Source organism: Sturnira hondurensis, unplaced genomic scaffold, assembly GCF_014824575.4.
Source record: "Sturnira hondurensis isolate 20B ecotype Veracruz unplaced genomic scaffold, ASM1482457v3 Scaffold0002638, whole genome shotgun sequence".
Taxonomy (NCBI): Eukaryota; Metazoa; Chordata; class Mammalia; order Chiroptera; family Phyllostomidae; genus Sturnira; species Sturnira hondurensis.
The window spans coordinates 10,658,901-10,673,271 of record NW_028075269.1 but is presented as its reverse complement, the minus strand read 5'-3'; the positions used below and the strand labels follow the sequence as shown (position 1 = coordinate 10,673,271).

Sequence of the window (14,371 nt, the reverse complement as noted above, 5' to 3'; positions counted from 1 at the left end):
AGGGAGCTTCTTTACATGTCAGAGCACCTTCCCTTTACCGTCTCTCTACAGTGTTCCAGCTGAAGCAGGGGTAAGCCACTGGGTCTTCTTGCCCTCCTCAGGGGCTGGACTCTGGCTTCCTGGAACCCGGTGGGAAATGAGGCTCTTGAGAGCCTTTCTGACTTCCTGTTCCCTCGGGCCTGAGACCATGCCAGCCTATGGGTGGGCTGAGCATAAAGACCAACTGCCTTCCCCTCTGTGGGAGACAATGAGGAGGCAGATATTGGGTCTCATCAAAGCTCTGGTTTGTCTTTTGTCAATTGGCCAGATTCAGAACCTACCGGCATCGGCCCTTACAATGGACATGTACTATAGTGAAATGTAGCACTTGACCTAATGGACGCCCCTTTTCCTCCTCTCTCCTCCTCCTCTGGGAATTTAGAATTCTCAGTTCGGTACACTCCCATGCCCTTTAGCACCCTAAAAATCATGAACAATGATAGTGCCCACTTACAGCCCCGGGATAAGGCAGAGTCTGCCAAGAGCGGACCGCTGGGGCTGAGTGCGATGCTCCTCACCAAAGCCCCGCACGCAAGTACGTTAGGGAAGTGCTGTTCACTCTGTCCCTTCTGTGGATATCCCTAATGCACATGTACACATCGAAGGCTCGGACCGGTCCTGTCCCACAGAGACTCATCTCGTTTTGTTTAATTCAGCATTTCCCAGTCTATTTTGCTATAGATCTCTTCCACCATCAAAATCTCTTAATTTCCTATAAAACTAGTAATATAAAGAATAAGTTTGGGAACATATGGATAAGATATTAACGTATGGACTATCTTTCGTTTATTCTTCACCTATGGGGCTGCAGAATACTGAAAGTACAAGTACACGTACGCAGGGCGCACACATGTCCTTTGGTTGTTTTCAGAAGCTCCCAGTTAATGGCACGCACTCCTCCAACCGGCTTTACTCGGGGAGGTCCCGAGGAGGGGGAAGGGAAAGGCAGAAGCCTTTCATCTATTTTACACTCACTGGTTACCTAATGGTTTTCACAGCATTTGCATACCCTCTCCCTCATTTGATCCTGAAACAATTTTCTGGCTGTTTCTCTTCAAGGGAAGATGTGAGTGAGCAAATTTTTGGAGAGAGAGGAAAAAAAGTACCTTACTTTTCGGACCATAGGATGCACTGAGGTTTTAGAGAAGGAAAATGGGGAAAAGAAATTTTAAAGCAAAAAAAATGTGGTAAAATATTTAATAACATAAATAACATAATATTTCACCCATGTAAATGTAAACAGAACTCAGCGGCAGCATTAACAACCTTTATTCCTCCCAAATTTGGGGAGGGGGAGGTGTCTTATAGTCTGAAAAATATGGTACTTTGCTTTACTCTGCATCAGTTTATAGGCAGGCTTATGTGGAGCCATCAACTCAAAATTTCTTAAAACAGAGAGTGAGATTTGTATGTGTATGTGTGTCCACTCACATGACAGTCACGGAGATGTTTTTGAAAGCAAGATGTCACCTGTGAGGTGGCAGTTTTGGGATACCGACCTCAGTAGCCTCCATTCTGAGGATGTGGGTGTAGATGAAAACTGGAAGAAAAATCTTACGGTGAGGATTAATCAATTGTTGAACATTTATGGCCAATCACTGCACTGAAGCAAGCATTGCGAATGGCTGATTCTCCATCCTTGCCCCTTAATCCCAACTGTGGACCAACAAAATAGCATCAGCAGAGCCTACATAAGGCAAAGGACTCACTATGTCTGTCTGGTTGTCTGCAAGTGGTTGAGTGCTCATTTTCCTTCACTTTTAAAACAAGTTTTGAACAGTGAGATATTTTAATGACCACCAAATCACTGGTTTTCCCTATTATTCACTTGCGAAACTTTTCGGATCACCTAACAGGCCCATTCTGAAAGGTCACGCAGTCCTGATCTCGCAGGAATGAGGAAACTGACGGGAAAGTCAGAAACGCAGATGCATGAGGGGTTTGTTCTCGGGTCTGGCATCTTAAAATTTTCCCAACTGACCAGACTCCCGTGGTCGGCTGCACTTGAACAGAGGTGTAATTTTTCCTTTGGCAATGATACAGCCAGATTATACCTTTACGGTAAAATCATGAAGCAAATTTAGAAATCACTCAGCAATGTAGGCATTTTCTTTATCTGTTTTTGTTTCATACACTAGTATTTGTTGATAAAAACCTGGAGGTAATTAAATTTTGCTAGCAAGAGTAGATGTCTTGCTAATTCAAGGTGAAATGCTTGAAATAAACTTTTAAAATAAAAAAAAAGAAATGATTTGTCTAAAACCAATTTTTTAAAAGAAACTTACACAACTTAAACTACTCAACTAGAATGGGTAGAAGAGAATGTTCTTCCTGGCAATACTAATATCCTAATTTTAGTAATCCTATTTATTCCTTTTCATTGCCCTCTAAATAGGTGATAAATAAGTTGTTAACATGTTTTTATTGTACTTGGTAAAAATCGTAATGAGAGTTATTATTGTAGGTAATACTGTTTGCCAGGAAACTCAGATAAATCATCTATCACAGGACTAGATGTATGTTTCTCTGTATGTTTAGATTCTGCCCTGCTTAGGATCCCCCTTGTGGGGTAGACAGTTTGCAATGGTCCCACTTTGTCCACATGTCCCTGTAACCAAGCTCTGAGTAGTCCTCTCTTACACTGACTCTGGACTTGACCACATGTCTTATGTTGTCCAATAAGACAGTAGCAAATATGCAACAGCAGAGACGTAAGAGGTGCTTGCCCTTTGGGGCTTTTTCCTGATGTCCTTGGAATCCTGTAACCACCCTGAGAGGGAGCCAGGGCTGGCCTGCTGGGAGATGAGAGACCCATGCCAACCCAGACAAGGCAGCCCACCTGACTACCACCTGACTGCGGATGCGTGAGCAACCCCAGCTGAGCTCAGCCAAGCCAACCTTGGACCAAAGCCACCACTCGACTGGGTTCAGACTAAACTGCTGCCCCACAAAACACTACTGTCCCTGAGCTCAGTGGATGGTTGTTAAGCTGCTAAGCTTTGGAGTGGTTTGTTGTGGAGCAGCAGGTAACTAGTCCACATGCCCTGAGCCTTCTTTCTGACACAGCCCTCTGAAATCCAACTGCCTGTCTCTCTGTGCCTGTTTCTGAGTTACCATAAACTCCTGGGGAAAACGCACATAGCCCTGCTCCTGGCTCCAACCCAAAAACTCGAGTATTTGATGCGGACCATCTTCCCTTTCTCCTCAGACTACTCTGTTCTCTTGGCTTCTCGGATTCCGCTCTTGCTTTGTTCTTCTCATGCCTTTCTTCCTGACACTTTTTGGTCTCCTTTGCTGATTCTTTTTCATCATCTGGGCCTGCAGTCATTGCAATGCTCCAGGCGTCAGCTCTCAGACCTTTTCTCTATCTATGCTTTGGTGGTTGATCCCATCCAGATTCTTGGCTTTACACATGTAAACGCCGACCACTGCCACATCCACATTTCTACCCTGGCCCTCTGCTCTGAACTCTAGATTCATGCGGTTAACTGAGTTCCCAACACCTCCACTTACATGCCCAATGGCATCTCAAACTTCACATCTAAACTCTTGATTGTCCCCTACAAAGTCTTCTCCCACATAATACACGGCAAATTCATTCTCCTACAATACAATAGGCTCTCAGCAAATCCTGTCAGCTCTTCCTTCAAAACATCTCTAGACTCCAACCACGCCCCATACCACTGTCTCTCAACAGGACTAGAATAGCCACCTAACAGGGCTGCCTGCTTCTATGCTGTTTCTCTATAGTCCGTTTTCCACACGGCAGCCTGAGTGAGCCTTTAAAACAGCAAGTCACATTACGTCATTGCTCTTCCCCAAACCCTCCAATGACTTCTGATCTTCATTCACAACAAATTTCAAGTCCTGACTTTGGTCTAAGAGGTCTGACAGGATCAAACTTCAGGCAACTTCTCCGACTCGGCTTCAACCACTTCCTCCGAGGTTGAACACCAGCCTCTTTGGCCTTCTTGCTCTCCTCTGTACAAGTCAAAAGTACCGTCTCTGGGATTTGCACATACTGCTCCAGCTTCCTCTATATAGCCTCGAGGCTCACTCGTCATTTCAATCGGGTCTTTCTCAAATGTCACTCCATCACTGAGGCCTTCCCCGACTTCCTGCTAAAATAGCATCACCTTCCCTCTGTCCATCTCCTTATCCCCTTACCAGCTTTGGTGTTCTTCATATTCATCACCATTCGACCTACTGTCTATCTATTTCTGTTTGTTTATTGTCTATCTCTCCCCACCAGACTGTAAGCCCCACAACAGCAAGAATTTTGTCTTGTTCACTGCAATATCCCCAGTGCTTGATACACAACAAACAATACATATCTGTTAGGTAAAGGGAAAGAAAGAGGGAAGGAGGCTGGAAGGATGTAGCTTTTGTAACTATTGTAGTCTCAAGGCAAGGGGGAAGGGGGCTGGCAACGGGAGTCGGTTTAGCAGGCCAACAGGGCTTCCCATAGGGGTCATTACCTCTTTATGACGCCACTGCTAAGTCCTTATAATAAGATAATGAGTCTTCTGGCCTAGCCTCTCCCATCTATCTTCTACAATACCACCTGTGTCATCTTTCTCAGGTATAGGCTGGACGTTACTGTCTTCCTGAAGAACTTGAGGTGGCTTACCATTGGCCAGAGCATAAAGGTCAAACTCCTTAGTCTGGAAGTTAAAACCCTCCACAATTTTAATCTATCTTCTGCTGTTATCCTTCACTACGTCCCAGTCCCTGTGAACTCTAAACTCCAAGGACACCTGCCATTAAGTGGACACACCTGTCCCTTCTCTCCTGGCTCTTTTGGACTGGATGCCTTTATCTCTTCCCACCTGTTGACGCTCCTCTCAGCCTTCAAGGCCCAGCTAAAACTCAGCCTCCTCCACAACATCCCTCCTCACCAGAGTCAAGTTCTTACGTCTCTCTTTCCCCTGACATTTTGTTCAGACTCCCCTGGGGGTGCCTGCATATCCTGCTTGGTATTCTAGCTATTTCTCTCTCTGTCTTTCCAGTACAAGATCCTTGGAGTCAGGAAACAATTTTAAACCACTTTGTAGTCCTCCCAACGCATGTCAGCGTACTGTGTTCATAGTAAAAACTCAATAAATGGTTTCAAACTAAAATCCTAAACCACTGAGGAACTGCCAGATAAAATACAACTACACATGCTAAATCAAAAGAATCACTTTTAAGGTAAGTTAAAATACATTTAAGTGCAATGTCTGTGCCAAATTCATTATCGCAAATGTAAGAGCTAAAGCTCCACTGTTGTGGTCCATCTGCGAGATAAAACCTTACGCAGGGCGGCTCGCGAGAAGCAGGTGTGACTCTCCCCACCTCCTTCGGTCTCCTTTTCAAACATTCACAATGAGCAGGAAGGGGGGTTTTCAAAGAGAACAGTGGAATTAACTTGAAGGCTTTGGCTCCTCTCACCACCAATTATATCTCCTGCTGACAGGGAGAGGCAGAAGAGGGCCCCCTGCCTACCTCTTTCTGGTTTCGGTGGACTTGGCTGTCTTGATGGTGCTTCCGTCTTGGGCAACGTCCCTCTCCTGCAAGGCTGGAGCATCTCTGACGGGCAGTGGGAGGACCACCGTCTCCTGGGTCACGGGGATGACCTCCTCATCCGCCCCTTGCTGGCCCAGGTGCTGTTTGGCGTAATCAAAGCCTTGCACAGGCTGCAAAGAGGAAACAGATTTGCAGTCGTCTTTCTGACACAGTACGCCTCTAACCACGGCTTTGAGAGAAGACAGGTGGGTAAGAGCAGGTGTCAGGACCATGCTCAGCTTTCTGATAAATAGGGGTTTTCTCATCTCCATCATAATCCGTCTCTGCAAAATCAGACTCCATGGTAATTCCACCTAGCTTCAGAATCTCTATAGATAAGACTTACTCAGAAAAATGAATAGTGAAAACAAGATGCAAAAAAATGTCTGTGAGAACAAACTTCATGCGGGGATTTTAGACCACTAATTTTAAGTCTCTGGATATGGCTAATTGGAAACTGTCCATTGGTACGTTAAACAGGTTCTGTATTCTCTCCTACCTGGGAATGTTCTGCCATCTCTTAACTCTTGTGCAATAATGGGTGTGTGACTTTGCCAAGTCGCTTGAACACAGAACCTCAATTTCTCATCTGAGAAGTGAAGGTAATCTGTTTCACCTCCACCACCCTGAGTATTAAAGTGGAGGCACAGCTCTGCAAACAGAGGGAAAGAAACATGCCACCACATGGAACTTACGGACTCGCTATTTAATCCAGACTCTCCCTTAAGCAAGTTGGTTCCCCTATAGTTCATTACTGGGAAATTAGCAAGGCTTTTACTGTACAGTGTCTGAAATTCCAAGTGAAAAGGGCAGCTGTGAGCAAAACCCAACAGACATCTATCGGTGGTGGAGTAATGAAAAACCAAGAGGCTTGTTTAAACAATTCCTGGGAGTGAATTCTGCTTTACACTCCAAAGCAGCACAATACAGGTTTGAGGCAGTACAATGGGGTGGTTAGTAGCTAGAGCTCTGAAAACAGACTGCCTGGGTTCTACCACTTATTAGCTGGATGACCATGGATACGTTACTGAAATTCCCTTCACACCAGCTTCCTCATTGGTAAAACGGAGATCATAATAGTGTGAACAGGACACCATGTGTATGGCTGTGAGAGTGACAGGCAACATCTTTGAGGGATGTTGTGTGGATTAAGTAAGTAATTTCAAGTGCAGCATTTAGCTAAGTGCCTGGCACCTAGTAAGCATTCCATTGATATTAGTCAATATTGTTTGCCTTGCTGCTAAATCTCAGTCCAGCTGAAATGGACACCAGTGATTCTCTTTAAGAAAATGTAGGGATGAAACCAACCTCCACCATTTGGGTTCTACCAGAACTCGATATCATCAGAAGTTCTTTCTTCAGCAGCTAATTTAGTTGAGAAATATTAACAGGAAGGCTCCAGCTAGATTTAATGGTCTAGGACTGTGGCCCACCTGGTAAAATCTTGCACAATTCTTTTTATTTTTTATTTTATTTATTTATCTTTAGAGGGGAAAGGAAGGAGAGAGGAAGAGAAACATCAATGTATGGTTGCTTCTTGTGCATCCCCTGCTGCGAACTCACCCCTGCCGAGAACTGGCCTGCAACCCAGGCATGTGCCCTGACTGGGAATCGAACCGTATCATGTGGTTCACAGGCCCGTGCTCAATCCACTGAGCTACACCAGCCAGGGCACAATTCTATTTTCTTTTGCATTTCCATTGCATTTTTACCTTTCTTGGAATAACAAAGCATTATATGCAGAAAATGTTGCTTATTTTCTCCTATCCTCAATATTGACATGGCTACACAAAAATCTACCAATTTTAATGTTTTTTTAATGTACACTGATGTGACAGCTGTCACATTACAATCTAACAAAACTATTTTGAATGAAGTTAAAGACAACTAAGCACTACTAGAGCCATCATACAGAAAAAAAAAAGAATAAACTTTTTGGCCAATCTAATATTTCCCTTAAACCATATCAGGGCATTAGAAATGATTTATGACTCCTAATCTCTACAGCAAGGCATTCAAGGCCCTCCAACTTCTGGCTGAAGCCACCTGCTCAGCTTCATCTCCTGCTGACCTCTTTTCCATGATACCCCAAGCTCCCCGTTATCCTGTTTGATTTTGTTCCAACTATAGTTATTGAGCAGTGGCTTGTGCCAGGGACTCTGCTTGGTGTTGGAGATACAAAGGTGAATGTAACTGGCCCCTGACTGTCAAGGGCCTCACCGCTGTAGCTTCACTTGATATCACGGGTACAGTACCAAACATATTACATACACGTGTCACTTCATCCTCACTATTGATCAAGGAGGGAGGTATTATTATAAAGATGAAGATGAAGAAACTGAGGTTCAGAGAGGTTAAGCAACTTCCTGGGACCACACAGCTGATCCGTGGAGCCAGAAACCTAACCTCTGCTCATGATTCTTTGGGCATCTCCTACCGTACTAGGCCTTGCTTTTGTGCTCAGACTCCTGGCATGTTAGTGAGGGACTAGGAGTCTCTGATGGCAGCTAAGACTTCCCAAGAGCCTAGTAAGGAGGACAAGCTGGTTCTGGCCCCTGGCCCACCTCCAACTCTCTCTCCTTTGGCTCCTCACACTTACATGGGGCTGGAGTTCCTTGCTGGGTACTGCAGGGGCTAGGTTGAGCACAGGTAAGCAGAAGGAATGGTCTCTGTGTGTGTTCAGTACTTAGAGCCTGCAAAATGGTGGCTCTGTGCTCCCACACAGAGGTCGTGAGGAGCGATGCAGGTGGCCTTCCTCTCGCAAACCACAACACAGAAGGATGCAGTAAGAAAAAGTTCCACCCTGCTGGTTTCCTATGGAAAAGGGTTTTGGCAATCGACGTGCATAGCCCAACCTCATTGAGGAAGAAAATAACGAGTATCACCACACCCAAGTGTGGAATTCAATCATCTCATGCAACATAAAGTTGCTCGATTTCCAACACCAGCCAGGTATCTCCTGAAGCACAATGCACCAGGCAAGAACATAAAAAAGGGCTATAAGAACCTACAAACATTAATCTGTTCCAGCTGCAGATAGCTTTCAAGCCAGAAGCTATGCTGAAATCAAGTGCTGGCCAACTCACCTTGGCAAATTCATAAAATTCTGACTTAATCTATAACACAAAGATGGCATTTACAACCTCAGTATGGCGTGTTTTGCATTCCAAAACCGGGCTGCAATTAGATTTTGGTGATTACCACTGTGTCTGAAAGGCTCAGGTTGTAAGTAAGCTCAGATGGAAGTGAAATGCCCCCGCTTGGGAGAGTTTCACTTTTCACTGCTTGGGTAATTACCAACATCGCGATGTGTCTGGGAAGCGGGTGGCTCTGTGTCAACAGAAACAGAACGACATTCTTTGGGGACTGGCTGTTCAGTACACAGAGTGTCTATTCAGGCTGCAGCTTCTCAACAGGAGGATTGATTTAATAAACAATAAAATTCATTTGATTTCTTTTGCTGAAGTGAGGGGTGATCACCCAGAAAGAATGAGGCATGCATGACTCCCAGCAAGAATGATCTCCATGACATGCCTTCCAGTGGACATGAAATTCCAGTCACGGTTCCATTCCTGCACAGAGGGACAAAGTTCAGGGGCTCAGGGCTGGAAGAGGATTCTACCTGACAAAGCTAAGGGATCAGAGAGGTGTAGGAAGTAGGAAGATCCTAAAGCCCCAGGCAGAGGCTGGAGTCGCACGCACCTCTGCTGAGAGCTTTGTGATTTTGGTCCAGTCCCACAGTCTCACTTTCCTTGGGGTTTCTGAGCAATAAAATAATAAAACCTTCCCTGACCACGACCTAGGAGAGCCCAGAAAATTGTAAGGCCTTATTTAAACATCAGGTATTACAGATGATTGCATTTTTTTTTATGAAACACCATGGAGGGAGCCATGTGACTGGAAAATGAGCCTTTGGAATTTTCTCAGTCCATTCCCCAGAGGTGACTGGGGCAGACCAGCGGAGGCTGTGAGAGTGGATGGGGCTCCTGGCCAGGCTTCACTGGAGCCCCTGGAGTGTGACAGCTGACTGGCCAGGGCCCTCTGCAGCTTGCCATCACGGCACCCTTTGAGAGTGAGCCACTCTCCTGCCAGCGAAGCAGGAAAATTCTGATGGCCTACAGTGCCTCAAGCACCCTGTATTATGAGCCAAGAAACCTAATTCCACTATCAGTTCTGCTACTTACTCACTGTGCCATCTAAAGGAGTCATTTCTTAGTAATCAGAGGGAGTCAGATTAGATCAAAGCCCCTTTTAGGTCTGTCTAGTTTTCTGTGCTTTGGTTTCCTCATCTGTAAAATAAGGGCCCTTCCTCAAAGGGTTGCTGTGAGGACTGAGTTGCCATCTAGAAAGCACTTAGAAGCACTGATGGCAAAGAGTGAACATGAGCTAAGCAGTAGCTGTCACATCCTGATTGTAAAAGTGAAGGGCGTACAACTAAGTGACTATACTTACCGACCCTGAACTGTACACTTAAAAATGGCTAAAATGGTAACCTTTGTTATGCATATTTTACCATAAATTTGTAAACATTCAAGCACATAAATTAATACACAAAGGGTCTCCTTCAAGTTAGGATGTTTCTGAAGGTACTTGTAACGGCTCCAAAGCCAAGAGAGAAAAGGCAGCCAGAGCCCCCTGCAGGCCAGGGCCCCATTCCTCTCCGCCTGCTTCGCTGCGTACCTTCGCCCTCTGAGGCAGGTTCATCACGGTGTCCGGCTTGAAGTCGTTCTTGTTCTTCCGGCAGAGCACGGCAGTGATGATGATGATGATGACCGTGACCACGGCGATGGGTGCCAGCACTGCGGCGATGATCCACAGGTTGTTGGGTGGGTTCTTCACCACAGCTGCAGGGAAGAGCCAGCGGGAAGCACATGACAAGGGGCACTGGGAAGGGGAAAGGCCCCTGGAGATAAATCCCCCCCGAGTCCCAAGTCATGAAATGGGTAAGAGGGTTTGGGAGTAGAAAGGCTCTTACACTGGGCAAGTGACTCAAGGTCTCTGAGTCCCAGTTTCCTCATCTGTAAACAGGGCTATCACACCACGAGGCATCCGTGAGACGAGACACATGTGGCGCTTCGGGAGGTGCTCAATAACATGTGAGGCTCCGAGATCGCCACGAGGAGGAGGAAGATGGATACGTATGAGCTTTCCCCATTGGTGATGTCCATGAGTCAAGAGGGAAGAGAGAAGAAATCTGAGCACTAGAGTGGTGCTGGAATGAGGAGGCAAAGGCCACAGAGAGATGACTCTATAGAAGGTCACGACGTCACCCTCTGAGTGGGCAACGATTACAATGTAATGGGTGGAGACTTCCCTCCCGCCTCCCCAGATGGCTTGGCTGGGGACCTTGGATATGCCTTGGTCTAATCAAAAGGATCAGGCTGTTCTCAGAACCCAAGTAAAGAAAAGAGAACAGAAGCCAATATCAGTAGGAAGAATGTACTATTAGGACAATAGGTGCCTCCAGGGGGTGAGGCTGGAATTAGTTAACCTGCAAAGGGCAACAGGGCGATGGTCATGTAGGGCTGGGATTACCCAGGTGTCTACATTCGTCAGCACTTATCAAATGAGATACGTAAGTTTTGTGCATTTCACTGTATATAAATTTTACCTAAAAACATCATAAATAATTGACCTCAAGGCAATGGTATGTATGCTGAAGTGTGTAGGGTTGAAGTCTACAGATGTTTGCAACCTCAAAATGCATAAGAAAAAAGATGGATGAATGGAAGGATACATAAACGAACAGATATGTGATAATAAAAACACAGTAAAATGCTCATTGTGGAATCTAGGTGATGAGAACATGGGTGTTCACCACATGATTCTTTCAACTTTTTCAGAAGTTGGGTTAGAAAAATACAAGAAAAAGAAAAAAGACCCTGACATGAGATGAATGAGAGCCCCCTATGATCACTGATAGGGGGAAGGGAAGCTTGGAAAACACTTCAGTTCAAGCAAAAGAACCAATATGTTCTTAGAACCAAAATAAAGAAAACAGTAAGCAAAACAACTGCCTGCAGGAAGGCATTAATAGAAGGAAGTGGAGTCTGCAAAAAAAAAAAACCTGGAGAACCGAAGGCCAGGCAAGGACTTGCCCACACCAGCAGAATGTGCCCTGACGGTAAACATGGATCACCCGGACGGATGGCAGGTCTATCCTGGTGGACAAGATCACGGCGCCTGGCTGGTGCGGCTTGCTGACACTGTCCACTGACAACGCCCAAGCACGCTTCTCTACACTCCCTAGATGATCTCACAGATTTTAAATACCATGTACGTTCTGACGATGCTCGTTTATATTCGTATATATCCAACTTCTACCCTGAGCTCTAGATTCCTACATTCAGCTGCCAGTTCAACTCTCCAATTAGATATCTCAATTTAATATGCCCCAAACCCTCCCCCAGATTCCCTTCACCCCCAAACCTGTTCTTCCTATGATATTCCCCACTCCAATAAATGGCAACTTCTCCCTTCCAGTTTCTCAGGCCGGTGACTTTGTTATCAGTCTCGGCCCTCTCTTTTGCTCTCACCAAACATCCATGCATCAACAAACCCTGTCGTCTCCGTCTCCGACACACATTTAGGGTCTGCTCACTTCTTTCCCTCACTGCTGCTGTCATGGTGGCTCAGACCACCATGTCTCTCCCCTGAAGCATTACTCAGTGGCCTCCTACCTTGTTCCCTGTTCCCTGTGGTCTATTTGTAACACAGCGGCTGGAGTGATACTTTAAAGATTTTATTTATTTTTAGAAGAGAGGAGAAGGGAGGGAGTAAGAGAGGGAGAGAAACATCAATATGTATTTGCCTCTCACGTGGTCCCCCCTGGGACCTGGCCCACAACCCAGGCATGTGACCTGACTGGGAATGAAACCTGCGGCCCTTTGGTTCGCAGCCCACGCTCAATCCACTGAGCTACACTAGCCAGGGCCGGAATGATACTTTAAAAACTCAGATCACAACACTCCTGCTCAAAACCCTCTGGAGTGAGAGCCAGAAAGTCCTCAGAACTTCTATGAGGACCCTAAGTGACCTGCCTGGCCTGATTGCCCAGTGCTCTTCCCTTAACTCGCTCTGGCCTCCCACTGTCCCCCAAATGCACTAGACATGCTCCTGTCTCAGGGCCTTTGCCCTGGCTGATTCCTCCGCCTAGAACATTCTTCACCTAGATCTCTACATGGCTTCCTAACCCAGTTTCCCAGGCCAAGACTCTGTCACTGGTGTTGACCCTTCTCTTCGGGTCTCTGAACAGGCTGCCCTATCTGTGAGGCCTTCCCTGTACTCCACAGGAAATAAAAATCCCTGCCGGGCACTCTCCACCCCCCTCACCCCACTCATTTTTTTCTCTAAAGCACTGCTTCTGAAATTCAAATGTGCGCAGCCATCCCTGGGACCTGATTCCTGTGGGGTGGGGTGGGGCCTAGCGTCTGCCTTTCGAGGGAGCTACCAGGTGGTGCCCACGCAGCAGGCGCCCAGGCCACACTGGGAGTGACAAGGCTCTAAGGCACTTATCACTCCCTGACATGATTCATATGTCCTCTGTCACCCCTGGCCCCTGTATCAGAATACACACTCTAAGAGGGCAGGAAATGTTTGTCTCTTATTTACTGCTCTGTCTGCAGGGCCTAGAATAGGGCCTTGCACACAGTATGTGTTTAATTAAAAGCTGAATGAATGTATAAATGAACTATCATTACCCCTGTTACAATTTGGCTCCTCATACAGATTTTCATACAGGATAGAGTAATGGACAGTTAAAAGAAGCACCATCTCCTTGGTAGTTCTAATCCATATTTCAAGTGAATATACTGCCAGTCTGGTTTATACATCAGTATCTTGGTACATCTGGTTAGCATGAGTTGGCTCTCCTGATTCTGCTGAGCTCTGTGAGCTACCAGACTGGGAAAGCTGAGGACCAGAGCCTGGAATATAAAGACCGCACTGGTGAGCGCCCCACGGGGAGGGCCTGCCTGGGGAGCCAGTTCTGTCTCTCTGACTTCAGCGCCCCCCACTTCACCTGGTGCCTCAGTTGCCCAGATCGGCCTCGCATCAGGCAGTGCTTAGACCTGGAGTGCTCTCGGCACAAAGAATTTCTTTACCCCAGTTTTTGTCAATTGGTGATTAATCACATTATTAACTTCTGAAAACACCTCATTAGATGGTGTGCTTCTGTTGACATTAAGCATTTAATTGCTCCTGCTTTTAGTAATTTGGTATTTATATGTGAGTTTTATGCCTTCAACATTTTCCAAAGCTCAGACCTGCTGTGACAAATATGAATATGCCTCTTCTTGGCTGTGTTAGTCTATCCTGATTAAAAAAATGTATAGTGTATCACAACAGGATACCCTAAATATATATCGATTCTTTTCATTAGCGAGAATGAAATATTTACACGTGCCCTGCTTTTACTCAGCTTTAATGTTTGGGTGGATATGTTCTTTCTTGGTGCCATCTGTAAAATCCTTCCACCTCGATTTAAATGAGGAGAGAATAGATTCACCTCAGGTACATTAATAAATTCATTTTAAAGTCAAAGAGAGAGTCAAGTTAGGCCAACGGAAGTCATCCAAACACGATATATTCATTGGCATAAGGATCTGAAACTACAAAGTCACGGACAGAGGTGAGAAAAAATGTTTATTTAATTTGCAAGAGCTGCAGCAGAGGAAGGACAAGAAAAGGAGACGACGGGTCCCGGACACGCACTGGGCACCGGGCACAGGTACGTGGCAGACCCCCCGGCCTGGGGGGTGTTCTCATCCCCAGTGCGCGGCGAGCAAAC

At 45.9% G+C, this 14,371-nt stretch overlaps 1 protein-coding gene across 2 annotated transcripts in view; it reads right to left on the bottom strand.

Annotated features, from left to right (window-relative positions):
• Positions 1-14,371, bottom strand: part of KIAA1549L (KIAA1549 like) — a 97,044-nt gene that overhangs the window by 49,256 nt on the left and 33,417 nt on the right. For both annotated transcript variants that reach the window (XM_037040476.1, XM_037040477.1), the window contains exons 10-11: positions 10,264-10,427; positions 5,524-5,714 (exon numbers count right to left, since the gene is read on the bottom strand). In XM_037040476.1, coding sequence (XP_036896371.1) covers positions 5,524-5,714; positions 10,264-10,427 — 355 coding nt within the window. The remainder of the gene's footprint in view (positions 1-5,523; positions 5,715-10,263; positions 10,428-14,371) is intronic.